The 26,523-nt window shown below is 49.2% G+C and overlaps 2 protein-coding genes across 11 annotated transcripts in view; one reads left to right on the top strand and one right to left on the bottom strand.

The window, feature by feature from the left end:
- The window catches only part of MROH2A (maestro heat like repeat family member 2A), a 39,467-nt gene extending 36,179 nt beyond the window's left edge, over positions 1-3,288 (top strand). Inside the window, exons 32-35 of the mRNA XM_005574678.5 lie at positions 1,306-1,437; positions 2,047-2,149; positions 2,450-2,515; positions 3,005-3,288. Of these exons, the coding sequence (XP_005574735.4) occupies positions 1,306-1,437; positions 2,047-2,149; positions 2,450-2,515; positions 3,005-3,126 (423 nt within the window). The 3' untranslated portion in view covers positions 3,127-3,288. The remainder of the gene's footprint in view (positions 1-1,305; positions 1,438-2,046; positions 2,150-2,449; positions 2,516-3,004) is intronic.
- A 689-nt stretch (positions 3,289-3,977) lies between these two features.
- On the bottom strand, positions 3,978-24,245 carry HJURP (Holliday junction recognition protein). Of its 10 annotated transcripts, none has more exons than XR_012421599.1 (11): positions 24,083-24,245; positions 23,552-23,618; positions 22,285-22,340; positions 19,500-19,596; positions 17,275-17,339; positions 15,597-15,689; positions 15,272-15,420; positions 14,028-14,106; positions 10,447-12,032; positions 7,461-7,537; positions 3,978-4,547 (listed from the first exon to the last, which is right to left on the bottom strand). XR_012421599.1 is itself a non-coding variant. In XM_045367950.3 (10 exons), exons 1-9 carry the CDS (start codon positions 24,176-24,178, stop codon positions 7,490-7,492), a joined length of 2,187 nt encoding a protein of 728 aa, XP_045223885.2. In that variant the 5' UTR covers positions 24,179-24,245; the 3' UTR covers positions 3,978-4,547; positions 7,461-7,489. The 10 variants fall into 10 exon arrangements, 4 of the variants coding, with proteins under 4 accessions (XP_045223885.2, XP_045223884.2, XP_045223886.2 ...); XR_012421601.1 differs by having other exon boundaries at positions 9,841-12,032; XR_012421597.1 differs by lacking the exon at positions 15,272-15,420 and having other exon boundaries at positions 9,841-12,032.
- Between the last annotated feature and the right edge of the window lie 2,278 nt (positions 24,246-26,523).

Here is a 26,523-nt window from a genome sequence, read left to right on the forward strand (position 1 = left end):
TCTAGCAGATTCTGTAACTGGCAGGTCACTTTTGAGTATTAGGACTCAAAATACCCCAAAGTGGTCCTGTCCACTCCCTGTTGTCCTGCCCACTCCCTGCTCCCTGTGGGGCAGGTCCATGTTGGGATGGGAGCGGGCCTGGCTTCTCCCTCTCCACGGCCCAGCTCCTCTGTTGCTCTGGGGCGGGAGGAGGGAGAGGGAGAGCCAGATTTGTTAGTAAATGAGTCTTCTCATTGAGCTGCTGCCTCTCAGGCTGACCCTGGCTGGCTAGGGACCTCAGGCTCCTCACTCCCTGCATGGCCCACGACCTTGACTGCCCTCTTCTCTCCCTAGTCTCTTCCTACAGACTTGGGGGGTGGGGTCAGGAGGTGGCTGATTTGGGGAGGTTCTGCCCCCACCTAGTAAGCCTTGGGATGCAGCTGGCCCCACATGACAGAAACACAATGGCCATTTTTAGCAGATGCCTTGGACCCCAGCCGTGGGGTCACAGGACAAGTTCCCTCAATCTCTTCACTGAGGGCAGCAGTTTCCAGGTGGGGTGGAGCAGGTGGCCTGGGTGGCCCAGGTGGGCCTTACAGGCAGTGAGGAGTATTGAGATGCACGCTCCCTAGACCTGGGCTTTGTACTCACCACCCCAGCTTCCGGGCTCTGCCACATCCCTCTGCCACACCATCCCTGGCCACCCTGGGCACAAAGTGTCACTGCTCAGAGGCTCCTTTACCTTGCCAGTCCTCACCACCCTCTGTCTTCAGCCCACACTGTTCTTCCACGTTTTATCGACAACTGTCCAGTGGGGTGGGAGGGCTTCAGGGAAGGAACCAGGGTGCACCCAGCAAGGGTGACCGAGAGTGAGGAAAGGGTTACCGAGGCGGAAGCATTTTGTCTTCCTGCCCTACCGTCTCCAGAAGCTGCGGCCAGCAGGATGGTCACAAGGCAGGAGCTGGTGGACTGGGCCTGGGAGGTGAGGACATGTGCCCAGTCTTGCCTGCTCAAGCCAGGGTCCCACCTCCGATCCCATGGAGGGCTGGGTCCTAGGCAGGGCTGCTGAGGGCACAAAGGTGCTGGCTGAGGGGGCGGGTGGGACTGCATCTGGCCCCAAGGGGCTTTTTATAAATGCACATGCAGCCATGTTCAAGCTGGCAGGGGCTCAGGTCCCAGGTGGCCTCCTAGGAGCCACCAGCCCCACCTTTCTTTGGCTTGGTGAGGCTTTTCTGGAGCTGCCCTCTGGCTTCTTGCCAGCCTCACCCCTCCGGGGAACCACCCTGGCCTGGCTGATGCCTCTGCTGCCGTCCTGTGTCCCTGCAGGCCTGTATGGCTACCATGTTCCAGTGTGTGCATTTCTGGGGCTGGAAGTCCCTGCAGCATCCCTCAGGGCCAAGTGATACCACTACTGATGACAAGATGATCATTTTCCAGACAACCATGTGCTCCATCCTGGTGAGAAAACCAAAGGGGAAACCACCCCGTCCCAGGTGGCCACACACTGCTTGGAGCTGGGGGTCCGAGATTGCCACAGCTTTCTTGGGGCCCTATGTTTAGCTTCTACACGTGCAATGTCGAGACCGGCACTGTGCAGCAGAAATAGAAGGCAAGCCATGTGCCCATTTCAGCTGTCTGACGTTTCTTTTAGTAGGCACATCCAGAAAAGTGCAGAGGTGAAACTAATTTTAATATATTTCACCCAAATAACTAAAACGTGATCATTTCAACATGTAATCAATATAAAAACTATTATTGTGATATTTTAAAATTTTTGGGGTACCATCTTAAAACCCAGGGGGCACTTTACCTTAATTCAGCCCAGTCACATTTGAAGTGCTCCAGGGTTACACGAGGCTTGTGGCTACCATGTTGGACAGCACAGGTTCTCTGGTCAGATGGGATATGAAAAATGCAACAGGGGACTGATGGTCCTTCACTTGCTAGCTATTCATCTGCTGTGTGACGCTGGGATGGGAGCTTGCCCATGGGAACACTCTTGGCGAATGACAGCCCATTGTCAGGGTCTCATCCTCCAAAGCTGTGTGTATCACTTACTTTTTGCAGACTCAGAAAAAGCCAGCTGTTCTCTATAGCTTCTTGCTAGAAACAATGGCCTATGTTAAAAATAACTTGTCAAGAATTAGAATCGCTGCTTGCAACTTGGCAGGTGAGCAGACAGATGTTTCCTGACTCAAGATGGCCTTTGAAGGCTGTCTGATCCACCCCGCAACTCGGGGGGAGGGTGGATCATGGGTGGGGGGCATGTGGCAGAGCTGGGACCGGAGCTCAGGTCTAAGCCCTGCACTGTGCTTTCTATCCCGTTTTGATTTTGGCTTCCTCCTTGCCAATGTGGACTCAACAAAATCTTTCATCAGTGTTCTCATAACGTAAACCAAGTAAACCACAGAACGACTTGCCTGCTGACCTAATACTCGCGTGATGAGCATTTCTTTGGCTATCATTTTAGGAATTATTATGAAGCAGATGTCTACACACTATCTGAAGAAGCTGGACTTCCCAGCATTACGGAATTGTAAGTAGTGGAGAGTGTTAGATGTTGAGTCCACGACTCACCAACTCACTAGGGGAGCTTAGAGAAACCGCTTCAAGGGAAGAGCCAGAGGACCCTTTGCTGTGGGGTTTTGGGGGGCGGAGTGTTACCAGGGCAGAGAGATGCACCTGGGGAGGCCTTTCCAGGACGACAGCTATTGATGGGTGCAGTCCCTTTCATTCCCTGGGCTGTTTCTCCCATGCATAGCTTCTTATGAAATGTTTTTGCCCTGATGCTGCTACCAGGTTCTGTGGGTGATTTCTGTCCCTGTTAGGGTGGTCACTGAAGCCGAGAGCTGCGACGTGTGTGGAAACAGCTCCACCTGCAGTCTTCTGCTTTCCCACACAGGAGCTTCCCCATCTGCCCCTGCCCACCTTTTGCAGCCCTTGCCTGCCATCACTGCCAAGGGCATGCAGCACGTGGTCCTGACTGGGCGGGGCCTGAGCCTTCCCTCTTTGTGTTCCCTCTCAGCCCTCCAGGAACTACAGCTGGACCCGGATCCCGGGGTCAGGCGGGCAGCCCTGGAGACACTCGAAGTCTTGGATAGCTGTAGTCAGCACGGGCTTCTGGCTTCACCCCAAGGAATGTCCTAGGTGGTCCAAATGTAAGATGTAAACTGTCTTCTTAGTGCCAAATGCCAGCCCTTTTAAATTTAGTTTGTAAGAAGTTTAGTCTGTAGGAAAAACACTATTGTAAAATAACTAGTATCCTTTTCTTTCCTTCTGTTGAAATAAACCCCCATTCTCACTGGAGTACAACAGATGTGTGACTGTAAGGTGGTGACAGCCCAGAACCAAGACAATAGGGCAAAGGGAACTTCAGCCTTAATGAGCCACTTCATTTCCGATTTCCCCCCAAGTATGCGTGTCTGACAGCCCCTTGGCCCAAAGGGTCGGAAATTAGCTTTGTCTTCATGTCTTCATTCGTAGTTTGTCCACACACATGCTGACAGTGTGCCTAAGGCCAGGCACTCTGCCAAGCGGTGAGGGGAGGCCTAGAGTGTCCCGTCTGTCTCCAGCGACTCTTTTTTTTTTTTTTTGAGATGGAGTCTTGCCTGTCGCCCAAGCTGGAGTGCAGTGGTGTGATCTCGGCTCACTGCAGCCTCCGCCTCCTGGGTTCAAGTGATTCTCCTGCCTCAGCCTCCCGAGTAGCTGGGTGGTGCATACCACCACGCCAGGCTAATTTTTGTATTTTCAGTAGAGATGAGGTTTCACCACATTGGCCAGGCTGGTCTCAAACTCCTGACCTCATGATCCGCCCACCTTGACCTCCCAAAGTGCTGGGATTACAGGCTTGAGCCACCATGCCCAACCGGGGCCCTTCTTAAAGGGAAAGGCACCTGACCACAACACACATCAGGAGGAGGACTGCAGCCAGGGTGGAAGTGCTACAGTGGCACAGGAGGGTGGGTGTGCAAGTCTGGAGGCAATCCAGAAAGGCCGTATGGAGGAAGTGACATTTATTCCGGGCCCACCCTCATCTCTCCCTTTGAGGTCCAAAGTTTGGATTGTTGGAACCGGAGCCCAATGAGGCCTGGAACAGAATTTGGCTGCTGGTCAAAAAGGAGAAATTAGCCCCATGTCTAAGAACATGTAGCGTTAGAGAGGGGCAGTGTGGGGAAGGCTTTTGCTATGCTCAGTCCATCAGAATAGTCTAGGTGTCCCCAGAGCAGGTAAACCAGGACTTCCAAACTGTTCCCAGTACAACTGCCGAAGGAATTCACCATCTGGGGTCCCATCAACAGGAGAGAGCTGCTATGCTGTCCAAAAACCAACCCGTGCTAAAGCCTTCTTTGGAATAGTGGTCTTCAAACTGTTTTGTGTCTCCCACGGAGCAAATGGTGAACTGATTTCCTGCCAAGTGATGAAGAGTATTGCTGCTAAACAAGCTTGAACACCACTGATGGAGTGGCGAGGGTGCAGCATTCAATACAGTACAAGGAGGCAGCTGTACGTCTGTACAATTGGCTCTCCCTCCATGCCTGTGCAGAAACATTTCCAGATGGTTTATAGACCTAAATGGAGACAGCAAAATTTAAGACAGTACAGTATTTTTTATCCTCAGAGTATGGTAGTTTTTCTTTTAAAAGTAACAGCAGAAGCCAGAAAGAGGAGGAAGTTATCCGCCTTAGTATGTTCGGCGTTGCTAAAACAGAATACCAAAGGCTAATTTATACAGAAAAAGTTTGTTTAGCTCCCAGTTCTGGTGGCTGGAAAGTCCAAGAGCATAGCGTTGGCATCTGCTCAGCTTCTGGTGAGGGCCTTGTGCTATCTCAAGACACAGCGGAAAAGCAGAAAGGCGAGGGGGCAGGTGCAAAGGCAACCCGCTCTTGCAGAGAGTAAGAACTCACTCCTTCAAGAGGGCATTCATCTATTCATGGGGTGTTCACTCCCATGACCCAGAAACCTGCCACTAGGGCCCACCCCCAACAGTTCCATCTGCAATTACATTTCAAGACAAATGGCATCCAAACCATAGCACTGTGTTAAAATGTAACTTCCATACAATAAAATACCACAAAGTTAAATGACAAATCATAGATAGAAATTACTTGCAACTTATATAAAACTGGATTGTTTCATATCATTGGATTTCGAATACATCCAAATCAGGAAAACAGAGGCAAATATAAAACCAGTGTCCTGAGGACATTTAAAAAACCAGGACTCACAGGAAGACATGCTCAACAAGTCATCAAGAGAAAGCAAACTGTGAAGCAACACATTTTACACCTGCCGGAGCTCAGACTGGCAGCAACTGGAAGCGATCATGTGGGGAAAAGGTACCTCTTATATTGCCGGATATTGGGCAAACTGGAGCAGCCCTTTGGGAAAGCAATTTGGCAATAACTAGTGAAGTTCAAGGCACACCCATCTGTGACCCGTAATTTGCCTCTAGGTGTGTGTGCGCCACAGATAGTTGACACTTATGCATAAGGATCACGGGTGGGTTTTGCTCCCATCTGCAGACATCCAGGACAATAAACCACCTACAGAACTCAAAATGAGATGCCCACATCTATTAGCTCCTGTCACATTCAGTCTCTTGATGAAACAAAACTGTAGCATATGTACAGTATTAATTTACTCATCTAGTTTGAAACAGGGTGACTATACCATATATAGTCTATGGGTCCCTTATTGGCAGATCCTGTAAGTTGGCCAAGACCCATGCCCAGGTCCTTCTACCTCGCCTTCCTCCATTGGATGACAGAACACCAGCCTCTCTGGCAGCCAGGCCTGGCCCTGCCAGCAAGGTGTCAGCAGTCTGCTGGGTGTTGGGGGAGGAGAGGCACAAGCACTGCTGGGTTGCAGTGATGGTTTTCCTCAAGAGGAAAGGATGGGTCATGTTGTCCTTAGGAAGCAGCAGGCCTGAGGGAAGGCTCTAGATCTGTAGGGGCCATTCTGGCCCTGGCCCAGCCTGAGCCAGCATTACACTGCCGGCCTGTTCTTTGAGGAAATGAGCCGTCTGTGAGGTCTGCAGCACCTGGCCCGGTACTCAGCTCTCAACAACGTGCACCCTCCTTACTGACTCACAGGCTGTGGACTGAACTGGGTCCCTCAGGTTCATATGATTAAGCCCTAGCCCCTGGCATGATGGTAGTATTGGAGATGGCGCTTTCTGGAGGTGATTAGGTTTAGATGAGGTCCTGAGTGAGGGGCCCTTATGATGGGATTAGTGCCCTCCTAAGACACCAGAGACCTTGCTCTCTCCAGCACGTGGGGACACAGCAGGAAGACAGCTTTCTGCAAGCCACGAAGAGTCCTCACCGGAGCCCAACTATCCTGGCTCCCTTGTCTTAAACTTCTAGTCTCCAAAAACTGTGAGAAAATAAATTTCTACTGTTGAAGCCACTTGGTCTCCAGCATTTTGTTATAGCAGCCTGAGGACGCAGGCGTGCGCGCGTGCACACGCGCATATTCACGCACATAACGTGGTCCCAGTGTAAGACATGGGGGGAAGGGATATGGGGTGGGGTAGGGAGGTGATATCGGACATCAGGAGAGTAATCGCCTGGGGAGGCAGGCAGGAATGAAAAATGTATACCTCAATCTCATTTTTAATCTTTCATAAAAAAGCAACCCCAAACTCATATGGCAATATATTAACTACGCCAGCATGAGTTTCACCAGTGTATTCTGAATATGTGAACTATTTCACTACAAAAACGTCACCATGATATCCTGTCATCAACAGCTTCAATAAGAATCGTGAGGAGTCACAGGCGCTGTGGCTGCAGGAGTGTCTGGGACCACCAGGACTATTAATTTTCCCTCAAGGGTCATTGCATGCAGGGCTCAAACTTACGTCTCACAAGCAAACAATACTCTCAAATGACATGGGAAACAGGAAATTCTCTGGACATATCTAAATTTAAAAAAGAACACATGGCTGGGCGCAGTGGCTCACACCTATAATCCCAGCACTTTGGGAGGCTGAGGCGGGTGGATCACGAGGCCAGGAGTTCAAGACCAGCCTGGCCAATATGGTGAAACTATGTCTCTACTGAAACTACAAAAATTAGCCAGGCGTGGTGGTGTGCGCCTGTATTCCAGCTACTTGGGAGGCTGACACAGAAGAATCGCTTGAACCGAGGCGGCGGAGGTTGCAGTGAGCTGAGATTGCGCCACTGCACTGCAGCCTGGGCGACAGAGAGACTGTCTCAAAAACAAGCAAACAAACAAAACCCCCCAAAAACGCACACATTAGAAAAACAGGCCTATCAAAGAGAACCCTAAGAATTCTAACTGAGCAACTTTATTCACATAATTTCTACACCAAGAACTCGAGGGCCATCTCTGATGGAGCCAATTTCACTAATATTTGCTTTAAGGGCAGAGAAGTCAACCAAGTCCTCAGTCTCAAGAATTAAAAACAAAAATACAAACAGAGAGCAAGTGGGAAGAGAAATAACACTCAAAATTACCTAGCTGCACACTTTTAGTTTTGATTTTTCTAGCACAAAATCACTTCTCTTCCATCCTGTAAGACGTGTTCTTTCCTCTAGGGAAAAAAAAGACAAAGAAAATGATGTTAGCAAAATTCTAGTAGAATTCCCAACGCCAGCCATTAAAAGGTTAACTGTTTTCCACTTATTCCATTGCATGTATAAAAATACTTACAGAAAATTACGTTAAGTAAGTTATGTTAAAGAAACAACAAAAATATAATGGCGACCCCCCCACGCCGCCCCCCACACTCCCCCAGGGAGCACAAGCTGGTGGGAAAGTCCACATCCCACACCCTGGCCCAGCTAGCGCCGCTGCGCGAGTGAATTTAGGAGTTCTAGGATTTAAGCTACTTTTCTGTATCTATTAAAAGGAGAGACAGCCTGCCTATTGGACAGAATCGATCTAATCAAGGGGTTCTGGTGGGGATTAAAGATAAGGCGTAAAAATGGTTCAGCATGACCTGGCACACAGAGAGCACTGAGATGTTAGGCATGAAAACTCCATATGTAGTTGTAGCTCATGAAGATTTGGTCTCTTTCCTCAAGACATTTATCATTTAAGCAGAAAAGCAGAAAAACATAGGAAACCAGTTACACGTTTATACTGTGGTTTAAAAAAAAACCTGGGGTGCTCATGATTTGACTTGCTGTCAAATTCCAGGGCAGCTGGGAGCGCCCTCAGGATGGTCTACTCCCCAGCCCCACAATAATGCAGCCTCACACCATTCCCTGCAAGGCCGAGGTCCCTCCTGTGTGGCTGGGCCAGAAGAAAGCCCTTTAGGCTGAGCAGGTGAAAAAACAAGACAGGAGCCTCTGCACGGAGCACTGGGGCAGGACGTCACACATGGAAAGGGGTCTGCAGGCGACTGGCACGGTGCCAGCAGATCACAGAACAAGGTGGGAAAAGGCACGAGACAGAATCCCAGGGCAGGATGATGGTAAATGGAAGAGCTGGGGCACTACCTGAGAAAAAAGTTAGGTTTAGACGGGCAGGGCGAGCAGAGCAGAGGAGCTCTGATGTGCGGGAGGCAGGAGAAACCTCGGATCACTCTCTGGGCCGGAGAGTTGTTTTTGGTGAAATGCTCCCCTTTCAACTGAGAAAGAGACTCTTGAGAGGTCATCTGTTAAACAGAACGCATAGGCTTCGCTCTCAAAGCAGCCTCCACGAAGTGTCTGCCATGAAGATGCGGCTGAGATTCTCGAAGGCTTCACTAACTGGGGCTCAAAGCCACCCAGCCAGTGGTTTGTTCTGAAAAAGCCATGTGGGCACAGGAATGGGGCATCAGGCACACAGTTGGAGACCAAGACCCGAGGGAAAGACTCTGCTGTTAGCCAGGCCCTGCCCACACAGTGCCTGACCCTAGCCAGGCCCTGCAGAGAAAAACCCTTCCCATCACCTGAACACATATGTATGTCCATCCTCAACTCGGAAGACAGATGACAACAGAGGGCTTGTTTCATCTGCTCCTGGTTAGTTCACACAGTATGACTTTATACATGAAAATAACTTTGAAAACCAAAACACCCAACAAAACCTGGGAGCTTCTAGAACTGAGCCAAGGAGCCTGAGCTGCTAACCTACGAGACTGGCCCGTGTCCAGACAGCTCCTCACTGCAGCACCCACCATGTGGTGGGAGGGTGGGGGTCACCTGCACAGAGCAGGCAGCTGAGCGGTGGGTGGAGTCTGGGGAGGATGTCTGGGGATGCAATAGCAAAGAACCAGGTAGTAGCGGGAGAATGCCAGTGAAAGTTCCCTGGAAGGGAAGGGCTGTCCCACGGCAGACCCTGGAGCGGGTGGCCCTGCAGCAGTCCAAGGGCATTGGGAAGACAGAGTCACAGTGAGAAAGGCGTCAGGCGGCTCAAGTCACAGGAGGCCGCTGGTGGTCTGAGAGTGTGGTCTCTGCCATGCACAGGCCGGACTGCAGGCTGTGAAGGCAGGCGCCACAGAAGGAACAAGGCATGCCAGACCTTGGTTCTGAGCTGGACGGATGGCAGGAGCCAGCAGCTGAGAAGGGCTCACAGGCCAGGCAGGCCCAGGTGGGAGAAACAGAAAATGGGACATTTATGGCAGGCAGCGTCCACGCAAATGACCTCAAAGAGGCACATCGCCAGGGTAGGGCACAAGGGAAGAGGATACTGGAGACGCAGCCTCACCTGCTGGAACCACAAACACACAAAACCCAAAGGAACTGGCCAAATCAAACCCACAGTCAAGTCCTGTCCACCTGTGGGTGAGCTGTGGCACTGAGCTTAAAAAGTCGCATCCTCTAGATCCTGGCTGTGGACACACAGACAAGCTGTGCTGGGGAATCCAGGCCTTAATGCCAACAAAGGTACCCCCTCACACTGACCTACCCCACCGCACTGTCGCTCGAGAAAAGGGCACACGCAGACTCAAACTCTAGCTGGCGTGATTCGCACAAATGAAGCTGCAGAGCGAGGTGCAGAAGTTTTCACGCCGAGCACTGAGGCGACCTGCAGGGCACCGCTCACGCCTGTGGGAATGCCATGCTCATGGCTCTCCCGGGCCACTCGTGCTCTGTCCCCACCAGGAGTCCCGAAATAGACAGGAAGTCATTTGCTTTAGAACATTTCTGCCTTCCAACGCTATTTTCTGAGTGTCAGATGAAGAGGTTAGAAGTCAACATTCGACAAAGACGAACCAAGTGTAGTAAGTGAGGATTTGTAGAAAACCACCTGTGAGTGCATTCTAGTGGAAAGCGTGCGATGCAAGAGCGTCTCCTGCTCAACCTCGATGCATCTTACACAGGAACATGTTCTTGATACAGACGATGTTACAGGAAGGAAAAGCATTTGGGAGAATGCTCGGAAAATGATCACGAATGTAAGAATTCAGTTGAGATTCACTAAAAGTGGCACAAAGGTTCCCACCATAAAAACCCTCTGTCCAAAGAGGAGTCACTCACATAAAACACCCACGTTCAACCAACAGAAACGCACCTTCCTCTCTTCTGAGTTGGGCTGTGAAGAGCTGCCCTGGTCTCCCGGTCTTACGATGTTGACTACCCCATCTGAGGCACCCTGGGAACTGGCCTGGCATCCAGAGCCCTGGGGGTCTGACAGCCTGGGTCTTTTTGCAGGGAAATGATGGTCCCTCTTGGTGGCACGAGCAACACATGTAGATGAATGAGCCTCAATTGCAGTTGAGCCCAGTAGACTTTTTCTGCACCCCAGGGGTGATGATGGCAACTTCTGGAAACCCTGGAAGTGAGGGTCTGGATTTAATTTTCCTAAGAAGCCTTCTGTTTGATACCGAACTTCCATACTTGCTTTACCTGTAGACACTCCAATACATGAAGGCGCCTTCATCTGCTCAGGAGATCTGAGGCAGTACTTTTGATGAAGCTTGTCAAATTCTTCTTTAATTTCATCATAACGATTCCTTCTGTGGCCTAGCACTTCTTTATCTGGGCCTGAAAGAGTTTTGATGGGTGACACTGACTTTCTAAATATTCCAGAACTGTTCCCTTGAACGTGAAGATCAGAGGTCTGTTGCGGGCGAGCTGGGCTGTGTGTGGGGTTGGCCTTTGGAAGTGAAGAAGAATTGCTCTTGGGCAGGCACCTACCTGCTTTCAGAGATCCTTTGGCCAGGTTTTCAAAAGCCTCGCTTAAACTTCTTGCTTTTGCTTTGCTGGAAGGTAAACTCAGCTTGCAGGTTTCTAAGCCCTGAAGGCCACCAGGACTCGCAGGACCCCCTTTGTACACGTTCATGGCCCAGGAGTCTGGGAGGCCCATCTGGGGAGGCTGGTTCCTGGGACTCAAGCAATATTCCCGATGAAGCTGATCAAATCGCGTTTCAATCTCCCTCTGACGGTTCTCTCTATGGCCCTGTTGTATTCTTGGTCTGGAAACTATTTTTACAGGAGAAATTAACCATTTTAATGTCCTAAATCTATCTTCCTGATCAAGATTATACGTTGCACTGGAGTTGAAATAAATCAAGGAAGAATACTTCGAGGGTGTCACTTTCAGCTCCTTCCAACTTGGATCTAACTTATGGATTTGGGGTTTGTTGACTTCAAGAAAAGCTTTTTCCAATTTTAAACCTGTCGTATGGCAAGGAACATCTAATACGTTCTTGCAATCTCTGATTGCTCCTGTGTCTTTCACAGGCTCACAGCAGGGTACAAAGTTCTCCTTGGAGCTCCTCTGAGAACGTCTGGCTCCTTTGCAATACGTTTTGTTCATCCTGCTCTTACCTCTGTGCCTGCTCCTGGAGTTCCAGTTTTGCATGATGAACGTTTTGGTGGAGATGATGCTTGATGGCTTTGTGCTCAACAGGCGGCTCATGGAGTGCAGCATCCCTGCGTACAGGTCACTGATGGTCACGTTGCAAATGTCATCGTCTTCAAAGTGCTGGCTGCTTAAGAAGCTGCTGCTACTGGTCTCTTGCAGGGAAAGGCTGTCATTTCTAGGTACTAAGGCCATGTCTGTGGAGGAAGGATGTGAAGGATCCCATTCTCTGGGAGATGAAGCTGGTTTTGCTGGGTCACCAGGACTCTTTCCGGAGACATGACTGTAGTATCCTGGGAGAAAAGATACACATAAAGTAAAGGTGTGTTACCATTCTAAACCATCCATGTGCACAGATGACAGAACTTAAGATTGGATCAGGACTATGTTTTTTTAAGCAATAGCAAAAACAAAAACACCACAAATGTGTAGGAGTAGACTCTTCTCAGAGATATTTTTTGCTATCAAAATTTGATTTCTACTCTCCATCGTACATTTCCCAAAGGTGTCTTCCTTTCCTTCTAGGCTGTTTAGAAGATGGATGCCTTTGCAAAAGCTAATTAGAAACTGAAAAATGACAACGCCGTTTACCTACAGGGATGGGAAGGGGCGTAAGACTTCTAAACAAACATCTTCATATAGCTTTGACTTTTGCATCATGTTAAATGTTTCCTATATGTAACCAACAATGATGGGGAAAAACCATAAAATTGAACACAAACAGAAAAAGAAAATTTGTATGTTAAATTGACAACTGAAAGAGAAAAAAGAGTCCAAATATGCTGAATGTCTGCCTCTTAAAGAGATATTGTCTAGGAATAAAAAGAGCTGCTTGGAAATGTTGAAGCTTACTTAGTACATGGTTGTGAAGAGTGGTAGCAGGTGCCGCAATGCTAGAGTTATTTTGTGCTGCACGATTGACCAGATGAGCGCGTGTTAAGTCATTGTGGCTGGTGAGAACAGGGAGAGGAAAATACGGCGTCAGGGCAGGGGTGAAGAAATGCTCAAAAAATCATGGGGTTGCACCACACGACACAAAAGCCAGACTGAAAGGGGCTCCCTGACAGCTAAATCTGGGACTACTTGAGTGTCAGATTGAATACTGGCAATGGATTATAACATGGGAATCAAAGAACAAGAAGACTCAATGAATTCCTACTGATCCTAAAAAGTAAAAATAAATCAAAGCATGAGAGGGCACTACAGGAAGCAAAAAAAAAAAAAAAAAAAAAAAGGACCAGAGGGGAGATAGCTCTTTTCAACAGAATGCCAACTGACGTGTGCCAAGGAAGAGCAGAGACAGAAGCAACCTGGGCGGGGACCTCCACCCAGGAAATCCACATTGCTGGCTTCTAAGTCACTGGGTGAGAAGTTTTTAGAGAAAAGGTTCCTAGGAGATCTCAAAGAATCACACAAACGACTCCAAGGAAAAAGGGCCTGTCGCAATGAGAAACACTGAATTAAGGTCTTACCTGAACTCAATGACCAGCCTCAAAAGTCACCAAGAATGGGACAGACTGACCAAATGTTCTCAGGACAAGTCGTCCCTGTAGTAATTTTGCCAAATATGTTTAACATGAACCTAACCCTGAGGAAGCAATCAGATCCAAATTCAGGGACATTCTGCAAAACTACTGGCCTGGGCTATTCAAGAAAGGCAATAATATGAAAGGTGGCCACGAGGGAGAAAAGGTCAAGGAGCTACTCTTGATGGAGGGAGACTAAACGCAACAGTGGTACCAGCCTGAATGGGTCTGGAAATGGTCAGGCAAACCAGAAAGGCTGCAAAGGCCATCATCGGCACAATGGGTAAAACTGTACTGCATCAATGTTCAATTTCTGGCATGTGTTAAGGGTACCGTAGTCATAAAGGAGAATGACCCGACGTTTGGAGGTATGTGTGAGGCATTTAGGGATAAACGCATACACAAATGCAATAAATACACACTGTGTGTGCACATGTGTTGGGGGTGATAAAGCAAATACGACAACGTGTTAATTGTGAAACAGGTGAAGTGTGTTCACTGCACTAGTCCTGTGCTTCTGGAGATGCAAAACTTTTCAAACTAGTACATTGGAATAAAGAGCAGACGCGCAGAGGAGAAAACAGCTTATTTCAAAACATCTTATCTTCCAGTGAAATGCAGGTGTATCTCTAACAATTTATGTTGATGAAACACGCCAGGAAATGATGGCGTGGCCAGCGTGAGCAGCTCTGAGGGGCCACACAGCTCCAACGAAAGTGAAGGAGACATGCATGGTTCATAGAGCTTCTGTGTCGCACTCACCAGGGGCAGGCATGGCAGGTGAGGCCAGTGAAGGCAGCGGAGTCACATGTGCATCCTTTCCAGCTCTGTCACCTGCATACTGAAATCAGAGCCAGTGGTTACAAGAAAAAAGTTGCCAGGTGTCAGCTCTGTCACCTGCATACTGAAATCAGAGCCAGTGGTTACAAGAAAAAAGTTGCCAGGTGTCAACTGGGTGCAAGGAGCTGGGTTCTCCCGACAACGGGGACTGTGCATCTTAATACAGCCGCGCCGACGAGCGTGTGAATGTGGTGACAGTGGCCAGCTAGGCTTCGGGCAGTGGGAAGAAAAAGTGTCCTACTAAGATCTGGACACTTGATGTGGTCTCCAGGACAGCTTCCAGCCACAGTCATCACTCATCTGCTAGTAACTTCTTATCCCAGGGGCGCTGGTAGTTTTCTTGGTCTACCATTATACTCGGACCGCAAGAACACCTAGGGGCCAGGTGGATGGTGGACAAAGAAGACCCGATAGATCCATTCGTTCCTAACCCTAATCTGTTCCCCGGATCAACACAGCAACTACGAGGGTACCACTTGCTGCCTTGGGTTAAAGGGAAAAGCATTTCAGGTACATCCACTAAGTCGATGGTTCCAAATACAGGCTTTCCACTGGTCAGGAGGACAGTAGGAAAACACACACACCCCTGTGAGATTGCTACCTTTTTTTGGAGATGAATTTTTATTCTGCAATGTGTACTTTCTAGGCATCTGGTGTTGCAATGTCCCTTATTCTATGGCAGAGGGCACTGACTTTTAAGAGAGGGGTTGGCAGGTGAGCGTGCCCACCTCTCAAGCCATCACATCCTCCCCCCAACATGACCTCTCAGCAGGCGGGACAGGTGCCAAGGGTCAGCCACCTCACCTTGCAGCTGATCCTAGCCTGATCACACCAGGGAATGTGGGGACTACTGCTTCCCTAACTGTGCAGCTTCAAATCCTGGTCCAGGGGTTGGGGCTGCTCTTAAGAGTCTCATCTGTGGCCCCACTAGTTTTTTTTTTTTTTTTTTGAGACAGAGTCTTGCTCTATCACCCTGGCTGGAGCACAGTGGCGCAATCTCAGCTCACTGCAACCTCCGCCTCCTGGGTTCAAGCGATTCTCCTGTCCCAGCCTCCTGAGTAGCTGGGATTACAAGCGTCCGCCACCACACCCAGCTAATTTTTCTATTTTTAGTAGAGATGAGGTTTCACCATGTTGGTGAAACCTCCTGACCTCAAGTGACCCACCTGCCTTGGCCTCCCAGAGTGCTGGGATTACAGACGTGAGCCACTGTGCCCAGCTGCCCCACTAGATTTTTCTGTGAGCTGTCCCAGACCAGTGGGCAGAGCGCCTCTGCCAGGGTTCCCACCTTCCTGATGGCGCTGCCCTGGGGAACCTAGAGTGTTTATTCAAGAAGAGCAAGTATGTCAGCATGTGAATAAACAATTTGGAAATCATTACTTCAAATGCTCTTTACGGGTTCTGCAGAAAGTAACAAAAAGCGTAATAACATCACACCTCAATGTGTTTATGATCTAATTATGTAAAAACAAATACGGGGAAACAGATTACCTCAAAATACTCTGCACTTTGTAGGAGTATATCCACTTGGGTCAAGTATTTCCTTCTTAACTCATTTTTCAAAGGGCTTTGAGGCACTGCAGGCTGATCAAAAAAGAGAAGTCAGAATTTTTAAGAGCTTCTGAGTACACCTGACATTTTGTATTCTGGAACCAACTGGCAAAGTTCACTAATATACAAATCTTTACATGATGCTACTCAAAGTCACTTTTGCCTCCATGATGTTATTCCAAGTCACTTTTTCCCCTCTTGCTGTGTTAATAACCCAAAAGAATGTGAAAAGACAAAACAAGAATAAAATAAAAACCATGTCTAGAGAAGTTTATGACAGCATTTCTAGACCAGAAAAAAAAATCATCTGAATATTCATAGGTGAGCTCGGGACTCAACTACTGGTAATAACCTCAAACTGGAAAGTTTATAAAAAATTCAGTGCTCCTGGCTGGGTGTGGTGGGTCACGCCTGCAATCCCAGCACTTTAGGAGGCTGAGGCAGGTGGATCACTGGAGGCCAGGAGTTCGAGACCAGACTGGCCAACATGAAACTCTGTCTCTACTAAAATACAAAAATTAGCTGGGCATGGTGGCAGGTGCCTGTAGTCCCAGCTATTTGGGAGGCTGAGGCAGGAGAATCGCTTGAACCCAGGAGGTAGAGGTTGCAGTGAGCTGAGATCGCTCCACTGTACTCCAGCCGGGGTGACAGAGTGAGACTCCGTCTCAAAAAAACCAAAAACAAAAAACAGAAATTCAGGGCTCCAGCTCAGGAGGCTCTCCTACCCCTCCCCTGCCAGACACTGGAAATAGAGGGCGTCACCCTCCATCCTCTGCTGCATGGCACTGGCACTTTGGTTCTTGACTCTTGGCACCACCCCCTTCCCCTCTGCTGCCAATCCCTACACAGTCTCTCAGTGAGCACCCACTTTCTTCCCCAGGACCACTGCCTCCTTTTTCTTAGTTACTGAAAGTTACACATGGGTGCGTGGGAAACCCTCTGCACAAAAGCGGCAATTTTAGAGGAAAACCATGCACCAGCTATTCTAGCAGGAGACAGGGTGTGACACGGGGGCCAGGAAAGACGCTAGAGTCGGTTAAGCTCTGTGTAAATTCTCATCTATCCCAACCAAGGAGGATAAGAGGCACATCCTGTAAGAAAACGGGTGGTTTCTGTGACCTCGGGGCATCCTGGGAAACAGACATATAAATGACACTTACTGTTTAGGTGACAACTGCCCAATGAGGCGACCTTGTGACTTGAGGCATTTGACAGCAGACCTGGAAATACTTTCTAGAACACCTCTCTTTTGACCCTGCCCCTGTGGGGGAGACTGACCAAGAGCCCAACTTCCCTGTCGTGTGCTCATCCAAGCAAATGGCACCCTGCCAACCACACTGACAGCTTTATCTGCAGAGTGAAAATCATCATGAATCAGGCTTGCACTATGGGTAGAACTGGCTGCCAAGTGCTAGACTGAGAGGAGGACCTTACTGCTGAAGGGAATCCGGACATGAGGAAACCTGAGACTTGGAAGTAACAAAAGCCAGCCTCAGGAGAGGACTTCCAGAAGGCTGCAGGCAATGCTGCCCGCCGCAGGCCACAAGGGCTTTGCTGGATCCACCCCTGAGCCTCCAAGCGCCCCCTCTGTCCATTCATTACTAAAAGCAGTACTTACTGCTAAGGCCCAAGCAACTGACTCTTCCTGGTCTGACGTGGCATTGATATCTCCGCTTTTTGAATCTAAAAGTCAAACAAGTAAATCTCAATCAGGATTTTCAGGAAAGAGTGCATTTTCCTCTCAAGGATGGTTTTGGCATCACTTCAAGTAATTTCTACAGTAAAAACCCCCATTGTTTCAAGGGTGCACCCATTGGAGCCATCTACGGCTGCCCATGGTTCTTAGTAACCCAGAGAACCCCTTAGAATGAGAATCTGCCTGGGGCCATGGAGTGAGGAAAAGCAGATTCTGCACCACCTCCCGCTTTCCATGGCCTCTGAGCCTGGAAGTTGAGACACTCAAGCCCAGCACCGCTCAACAGAACTTCCAGTGACCATGGAAAATGGTGTGTGCTGTCCTAGGCCAGTCACTAGCCACATGGGGCTACTCCAGCTGGGATGTGGCCAGTAAGGTGGAGGAAATGGATTTTAAATTTTATTTAACTTTCAACTAATTTAAATATCATTCAGAGAGGGCTGGTGGGTGCCATACTGGGCAGTACAGCTGTCAAATAACTATTTCCTGTGATGTCAAGCAGTCAGGGAAATTCATGGATCTAAGGATTTAGAGTTAAAATCTGGATTAATAGCAGTAAACACATAGCACCACAGGTAAATATCCTCATGAAGAGCTTTCCAATTCTACTCTAAAAGACCACCAGCTTCCTTTTAGTGACTCAACACCCATCACTAACTGTAGGTGCAGGCAAGGTGCCAGGGAAGGGGCTGGGCAGAGTGGACAGAGGCTGCAGAAGGCCAGTGTCCAGGTGTTTAAAGGCTAGTGACAAAACTGTTTCAGCAAAGGAACCCAGGTTTAAAGAGCTTAGATAAGACTGGGGGTCTGTTTATCCGGGGGCAGTGAGGAGGCCATGTGGTCAGGCAGACCTTCAGGCCCCATTCTGGGTTCTGGCCTTTTACCCCAAAAGCAATGCGAAGCCATGTGTTCCATCAGAGAAGCGGCCTGACCACATTCACAGGTGCGTCAGTGGGGCAGAGGGAGCCCGGGTGGGGATGGGGGCTGGTGCTCAGCGGGGACATGAGAGCTAAGCGGGGACATGAGAGCTAAGCGGGGACATGAGAGCTAACGAGGCACAAGGCACAGGACAGGGATGCCTTGGCCATGAGGAATGAGGCAGGGCTGAGATGAAGAGGACCCTGGGTTTCTGGCTCACACTAGAGGGAAGACAGTAGGGGCCTGTAGTGAGGCACAGAGCAGAAGATGGGGAGCCGGTCTGTCCGGCTGAGCCTCAGCTGTGCCAAGTCTGGACATGAAGTATTGAAGCAGAGGGGCTGCTAGGCAGTAAAACGCCTCCAGTTGGGGTCTGGCTGGAGGTTATAGTCAGGAGGAGCATGGGGCCAAGGAGCAGGGGGCCACAGAGGCCCAGGCCAGAACTTCCAGAAGGTTTAAATGCTATGGAGAGGGCAAAACCCAAATAATAAAACCCAAAGAATGCCAACAGGATTTAGCAACAGGGTTGCGAGAAACCTCACCCAGAGTTGGGCTTTAGAGATGGAGCCAGGATGGAATCGGGAGAGGAGGAACGCATGGGGTTGGTGGGGTAGGGAATCCATGACAGCAAATGGAGCAGGTTATTTGACTCTGCTTGTAAACGGAACTGGGCAAAGGGAGGTGGCGAGGAAGGGGCCCAGGACAGGGGAGAGCCACGAAGGGTCTGATGTGTCTAAGGTGAGGCTGGGCGCATCTAAATACCAATGGATGGATCCAGGGGACAGAGGCTAAAGACAGAAGGAAGGGGTGAGGGATGGATTCCTGAGAAAAGAGGACAGGATGGGGTTGGGCAATGAGACTGGCCTGGGGAAAAGGAAGGAGCCTCCTAGGAGGATGAGGTGGGAAGTTTCCCTATAGAAGTGAGAGTTCACAACACCACCTTGTAGGGGCAAATCTTAACTTATTAAATCTGCATATTAACTTTTCACATGGAGGGGCACATTTATTTACTCAAGAAACACCTGAGTACCATTCATATGTCAGGCACTGGATGTAACTGTGGGGAAGGCAGAGTCAGAGGAATCAACAGTGTACTTGAACATATTTTAGTTTTTAAGATGTACCTTAGAAAAAATAAAAACTTTATTACTGAGGAATCCAGGCTTTCAGCTGTTGTAACAGGTGCATCAGGCCTGGTCCCCCGACCTCAGTTCTCTGACGAAGGCGACACTCACCGGCTCCCAGGACTGTGCGGTGCGAGGAAAACTCAGGACCCCGGGCTGCAGCTTGCACAGAGCCATCTGTCCTGTCCGCGGGCCTCACGGGGGAGTCCTCCAAGTGCAGACGCCAATAAAGACATGGTTGTTTGAGTGACAGCACATTTCAAAGTCACTGTAAAGTAATAAACCTGCAATCCTTCCGTTAACACAGGAGATAGCAAGAGCCTACCACAAGGCTTCTCTTCTCCCTGTATGTCCACTATATAAGAGGCCTCAAGAGCGCAGGAGGGAGCTGAGGCTCCCTTCGGTTGCACCGGGAGCTGCTACTTAAAAAGCCACTTGGAAGGTAGGGAAGGAGCAGGGAAAGTCAGGGGCCCAGGCACAAGCAGATAAGCCCACCCCTCCTAACACTGGCCCAGGGATGACAGGGTCTGGGGCAAACCGAAAAACAAATAGGAACGAACAAAATTGTCCTGAGGTCATCAGTGAGAACATAGAAATAGTCGAGTGGCCCCCAGGGGACTTCCTGTGATCTTTAAAGAATGTGCTGGAGTATTTAAGGTGGGGAGGAGCCAGTTTCAGCCCAAGCCTCACGCACAGAGGCAGCTGCTGTCCCGACCAGGAGCTCACACCTGGTGGGCAGGGCTGGTTGGGCGGCCACACTCCTGGTCAGGCCTGCTTCAGCTCTCCAGAGCCTGCTCTACAGCACGTCCCACAAATAATCCCAGCGAATGGCATCGGTGGGTTCTCAGTGAAATTCAAGCATTCAAGATACCAGATTGGCTAAAATATTAATATTTTAGGAACCACCCAGCCTTATAAGAACAGGGTGTGAGAAGGTGGTGAGGCCTATACCATTAGGGATGGTCCTCAGGTGTCAACTCTGAGGGTTCAGAGGACTTGGGGCTACCCAGGAGCACTACAGGGTAACTGAAGCCCACTTCTGGAATATCAGAACCTTTGCTTCCAGTGAAACCATCATGTAAGATGGAGTTCACAGAGTTGTTTTGTGGCGGTGTCTGAGGCAGAATCTGGTTTGAGAATCACAGAGAAGCAGACGATCTACAACAACCCCAAACTACTTGGTAGCTCTGGTAGCTACAAAGAGAGCCCAGGCACTGTGTTATAACCGACCCAGCACAGGTCAACGCCCGGCCTGCTAGGGCCCACAGCCTCCCCCAGCACCCAGGGCAGCAGGAGCACCAAGTCGTCTGGGAAAAGGTGAAAGCAGATCTGGGTACTGTCACCAACAGCAATTACAGTGAAGTCAGATATGTCCCAGCTGAAATCTCAGGCTATGCCCAGTTTCCTAATCCCAAGAAAGGGTCTGAAGATTCTGGAGACCCAGGGTAGGGGTCCTCCTACATTTTAAAAACAAATCTTAAATAAATCTTCAAATGAAAACTTGTTGCCAGCAGGACCATATAAGCACTGGTCTGATGAGTGCTCATCTCTATTATGTATAATTCAAAGAGTATATATCCTTTAAACCAATAATCCCACTTCTCAGAATTTACTGAAAAGGGGAAATATCAGTATTGGGAAGAGATAAGGACCAGGATTTTCTTTGAAAACCATATCTAACAGAGGCTTTATAAATAAAGTTTTATTGGAACACTGCCACGTACACTCATTTACATATTATTTTCAGCTGCTTTCCCCCTGCAACACAGAGCTGAGTAGTTACAGCAGAGACCATACAGCCAGCAAAGCCTAAAATATGTACCATCTGACCCTTTGTGGAAAAAGTGTGCTGACCCTTATTTATTAATAAAGGAAGCCACAAATAGCTAATTGCCTATCAACAGGAGAGCAGTTAAAAAAATATGATTTTTAAAATAATTATATAATTTTATAATTATACAATAGTTGATGAGTTCGCCATATGTATTAACTGGAAAAGTGAAGGAGAAAAAAATGCATTTATGAAGATGTGTATTATAGGGAATCACATTGTACTAAAATAGCATTAGTGACCATCTTTGCAGAGAGAAATCAGCTCATTTATGTAGTTGTATGTACTTTTAACATTTCCATGACTAGAATAATTAATCAAGAAGATTTGATTTCAAATTTGCTGTTAATATTATGTCACCTTGACCTTGATGTTTTCATTCTTGGGTACGGGTTCCTTGACCTGTGATCACAGGGAGGAACCATGTGGCATCTGAGAGGCAGTGATTAATTGAATACCAGACAACCTTGCAAAAGCCACTGTGGCAAAAGGGCTCCTGGATGTCCCTGTAGAAAGGGCAACAGCACCTTCCACTAAAATAACAGGTCTCAGAGCTGCAACACCCTCGGAACAACTAGGCAGGGAAACCCGGGTCTTCAGAAGGTAGACAAATGCAGAGGGAAAGATGTGTGGTCCTCCAGGCCGCGCCTCCCCTCGTCTCTCTTCCTCCCATTTCAAAACAGGAAGAGAGACATTCTTCTTCCCTAGAAGGAACTGGATTTGGTCTTTTCTGTGAGCCCCTCGCTGGGCTGGCACGTGGCCTTGGGGAGGGTTACCCAGCTGGCCCAGCCTCTGCATGTGTGTTATCAGAGCCCCTCAGCCTGTGACACAGGAAACACAGGGTGACAAAAAAGGCCAAACATTACACAGTGCCTCCTTGCACTTGACAAGCTACAGAAGAAACGCTTCTAAATCCTTAAAAACAGAAAAAGAGTATAATCAAGGTGAGAAGTGCCCCGTGGTGGCCTCTGCATAAGCTCAGAGGTTGGGCACACCCACACCTTTATTCACATCAATGCTCCTCCACAGCAAGGTTATGTGGCAATAAAATTTGACACTAAATACCTGGATCTCTCTTTCGTTTCTTTCCTTTATTAGTCTTCCACCCCAAATTCTCAATCCTGAAGAAAAGAAACAAAAATGACCATTGACATAATCCTGAACGCTGAACTTCTGCTCAATCTGTGTTCACTGGAAGCCAAAGTGACAGGCAAAAAAAAGGTACAAAATTAAAACCAAGCCAGGCTTCTGATACCCTGCTGTTGTTCCTCTTTGTAAAGTTTCAGGTTTTTAAGGCAAATGTGTCATTGATGGAACTCTCTCTTACCTACTAGGCAATGGCTCATCAAATTACATCATTAGCCCAAAGAGTTACATGAAAACAAGGAACATATGTGACAGCAACTGTCCTTAAAATACATAAAGAGAGGACAATCTATATACTATTTAGAGGGAGTAAGCACTTTTCGCAGGCAATCTCTACATCCCATATACGGAATGAATGCTTTCTCAGGGCAATCTACATGTTATACAGAGACCTGCCACTGGAATATTTTAGTTTCTGCCTATGTAAACTTTTCACCCAAGATGCGCCTGGATTGCCTATAAAGGCGGAAAGGTAGGATTTCTTTTAATTCAAGGAGCAGATCTTGTGAACCTTTTGTGCCCGTCTGTTTAATGCAACACAGAACGTGCTGTGAGGTTTGTTTTCATTAAGTGATACTGAGTTAGTTATAAAGCTATACGGGAGGAATTGACCCCAGCCAGTGCAAACTGTCACCAGCTATTTACCAAAAAGAATCCACAAGATTTCAGTCCGTTACATTAACTATTAAACGGAATGCCTTCTCCCTATTCAAGTACTTGGAGCCTCAAGGAAGACAGTTACTACTCCAAGTTAAACAGGGCAAACAATAGTCAAAGTGAGTATTGGCAGTGGAGGGTGGGTACTGTTCCCAGAGTTTCACAGGGATTGTACGTAACTGTTACAACACCCCTGCCCAGGAGACATTATTGTCAGCATCCTTCCCATTTCACAGATGAAGACACTGAGACCAGTCCAGCTAAGCAACTGCCCCGAGCTGCCATGGTGTGGAGATGGCCAGCGGGGATGCCAACCCGGCAAGCCGGAGGCGTGCGAGCCAGGAGGCACCTATGTCTCTTCAGGAATTGTTTTAATAAGTAATCCAAGTAATTTACAGGTTTAAGGGCACCAATGTTTTGGTTCCTATTAGGTGAACAATGTTTACTTCCTAAAACAGCAGTGACAGCATTTCAACTACTCCATTCGCACTCTTCACCCGAATACTCAGAAGGGGAGGATGACGCTTACCCTGTGGCGTCTCGTAGGTCAGCGTGGCCATTTGCACCACCGGGGTGTCCTCGAAGGGCTGGTTGTACTGTGGAGGAGGAGGGGTTTCCTGTCAGGTCCCAGGGGCCTCAGACCCCGGCGGAGGCGGCGCCAGCCCGCGAGAGGCCGTTAGTCTGGCCGGGGGCGCCCCAAACGCGGTCTCCGCAGCGGAGTCCGCAACCCCGCCTCTCTCGTCCCACTCAGGAGCCCCCCAGCCCCACCAAACCCTCCTCTCTGCACCCGAGCCCCAGTCCCGCTTCCCCACTCCCCCCGCTCCGGAGGCCGCAGTCTTTCCTCCCAGTCCCCGCTCCGAAGCCTTCGGCGCTGCCTCCTCCTTCCCTCTCTGGAGCCCCCAGCTCCGCCTCCACCTTCTCTCCGCACCCAAGCCCCAGTCCCGCTTCCCCAGCTCCCGCTCCGAGCCCTCAGAGCCCCTTCCCTTCCCGTCCTACGTCCCCTCCCAGCCTCACTCCGACCCGCAGGCCTCCCCTCCTGGCGGACCGGCGGGGGCCGCACCTTCTCTATCAGTAGCTGCATGCGCCTCTGGAAGCGGCGGCGACTGGCCCTGAGTTTCTGCAGCAGCGGGTCGTCTTCCACGTCCTCGCTCTCCATGGTGCGCAGCGGACCCAGAATCGGACCAAGCCGCAGACTTACCCGCTACCCCAGCGGCGACCCGGACCGCAGGGCCCGGCGCGCCGCACACTCAAATAAGCGACTTCGCCCTTCCTGCCTTCCTCTCGGTTTTCTATTGGCCAGCGCGGAGAAGCCGGGCGCTGATTGGGCCTTTCAAACAAATTTGCATCCCTCCTCCCAGCCAATCCACGCCCGAGTTTCCAGCCACGCCCCAAGAAGCGTGTCCGGCGGAAGGGAGGGAGGGTCTCCGGTAGCCGAGGTGGGTGGAAGTTGCTCCAACGGCTCTGTGCTTGTTAATCAGCGGGGCTGTGCGAGATCCGGTGGGATGCGTGTCATCTCCCGCGCTGTGCACCGGAGATAAGTACGGCCTGGAGATTTCTGCGTGACTTGCTCTAGGTGTCGCCGCCGGGCGGGGGCCGCCTTCCTCACTCGCCCGCCTGGGATCCCGGCGCGGTTTCGAGGGCAGGGGCCTAAGAAAGACAACCCCAAATTACCAACCCAAAAGGAGGCAGGATAGCGAAAGAAAAAATAAGTCTCAACGAATGACACATTTAAAGATGCTGACAAATGCCATACACATCACAAAAGCCAGGAAAATACTTGTATTAACCCACCTTTTCCCCCATGTATTTCTGATTGCATATTCTGCTTCTTCATTGATATTAATCTTGTAATATTTTCTCCAGAGAGAAGAGCAAGATAAATCAGTCTTTAGTATGGCTGATGGAATTTGTGATTGACATCTTAGGAATGTCAATCCTAAGGAAACACAGGGTGACTTAACCACATTTGTGTGCTTGTGCTGATGTGATTACCATAGTATGTGATTGAAAATAAAAGCATTACTGAGCACCAGGAGGTCCCTTAGAGGGGGATCTTCACCTCCTTTCAGCCTGCACGGCAATTCTATCATGATGTCCTGCAGAAATTTAGGTGGGGGTGGGGGAAGCGTGAGAACTTTGGGGCTCATGTAGTGTGTGTGACCACAAAATGTGTTGCGTTTTGCTGGACACAGAGATGTGCTGGCCTCATTCCCCTTAAGATGCCACAGCTGCTGGGGGGCAGTTGGCAGGGGCCTTCAGTTGTCAGCCTATTCTGGGACGATTCAGTTGCAGAGAACTCCCTCACCCAAGATCCTGCTGCCCCAGGGTGGCCCAGCGCCAGTGACTGATCCAGGTGGGAACAGGAAGGCTGTACTATTTCAGTCTGATGAAAGAAAACCCTGGGCCACTTTATCTTCCGAGCTCTCAATTCCACGGAATTGGATGGGGTAACCTACCAATCCTGTTTCTTTCCCTCCCTTCCTCCCTATATAAACATCCTCTCAGTCTTCTCCAGTTGCAGGATCTACACATTTAATTTGTATCTTTTCCAATTTTCGCAAACAGGCTGAGGTGTCTTCCTCCTCCTTCCTTAGGAGTGTTCAGAAACTTAACATGTTCTTCCTCGGACTGTGCTTCCACACATAATTTACTTTTCAAACATCTAACTGGGCCCATTTAGAGACTTGGGACCTTGAATAAGATTTTTTTCTTCTTGGGTTTTGGACGATTGACTCTTTCATTGTTACCAGATAGAGCTGTCCAGGTTCTTGGCCTGTTGAACAAAGAATTGAACAAAACACACAAAGTAACAAAGGAATGAAGCAACGAAAAACAGAGCAACAGGAGAACGGAGTAAGGAGAGCACAGATTCACTGAAGAGAACTCGCAGAGTGAGAGCGGGCTAGAGCACCTGGCTCAAGAGCCTCTTCAATTAGGGCTTTTATGAAGCCAAAATAACTTGGCAACACTCCGGGTATCCTTTAGAGGCCTCCAATTGGTTACACCCTATGAAGGATTGGTCTGCGACCAATCAGAGCCTAAAGTGGAAACTTGGCCTGCAGTTATTCAGGGGCTGAAGTGGAAACTTCTTTCTTGTTATCACAGGAGTGAAGATGTGGCCTATGTCCTGCCCAATCTTGCTTAAAACTGGCTGCACCTGCTGTTCTCTTGCTTATGTGAACTGGCTGCATCTGCTATTACTTTGCTTATGCCTCAACCCTTGGCTACCCCAGTTCCCTATTCTCCTGCCTCACCATGACTCTAACAAGCACAATAGTACCAGTTTTCAAAACTGGCGTCTCCCAGGGCTTATTCTCTATTCCTGGGAAACCATTCCAAGGTTTCCCTTCCTGGCTTCACTGACAATCCAAGCATCTGCCTCTGTCCTAGGAGTTTGGGGGCAGCTTCAGTGGAAAGGTTTCTCAATCTCAAGTTCAAGTCTTTAATTGAAGTCCAAAACCTACTTGCTTTAGCCAAACTCCTTCTGAGCCAGCCAAAGTC

The sequence above is a fragment of the Macaca fascicularis genome, chromosome 12, assembly GCF_037993035.2.
Source record: "Macaca fascicularis isolate 582-1 chromosome 12, T2T-MFA8v1.1".
NCBI lineage: Eukaryota > Metazoa > Chordata > Mammalia > Primates > Cercopithecidae > Macaca > Macaca fascicularis.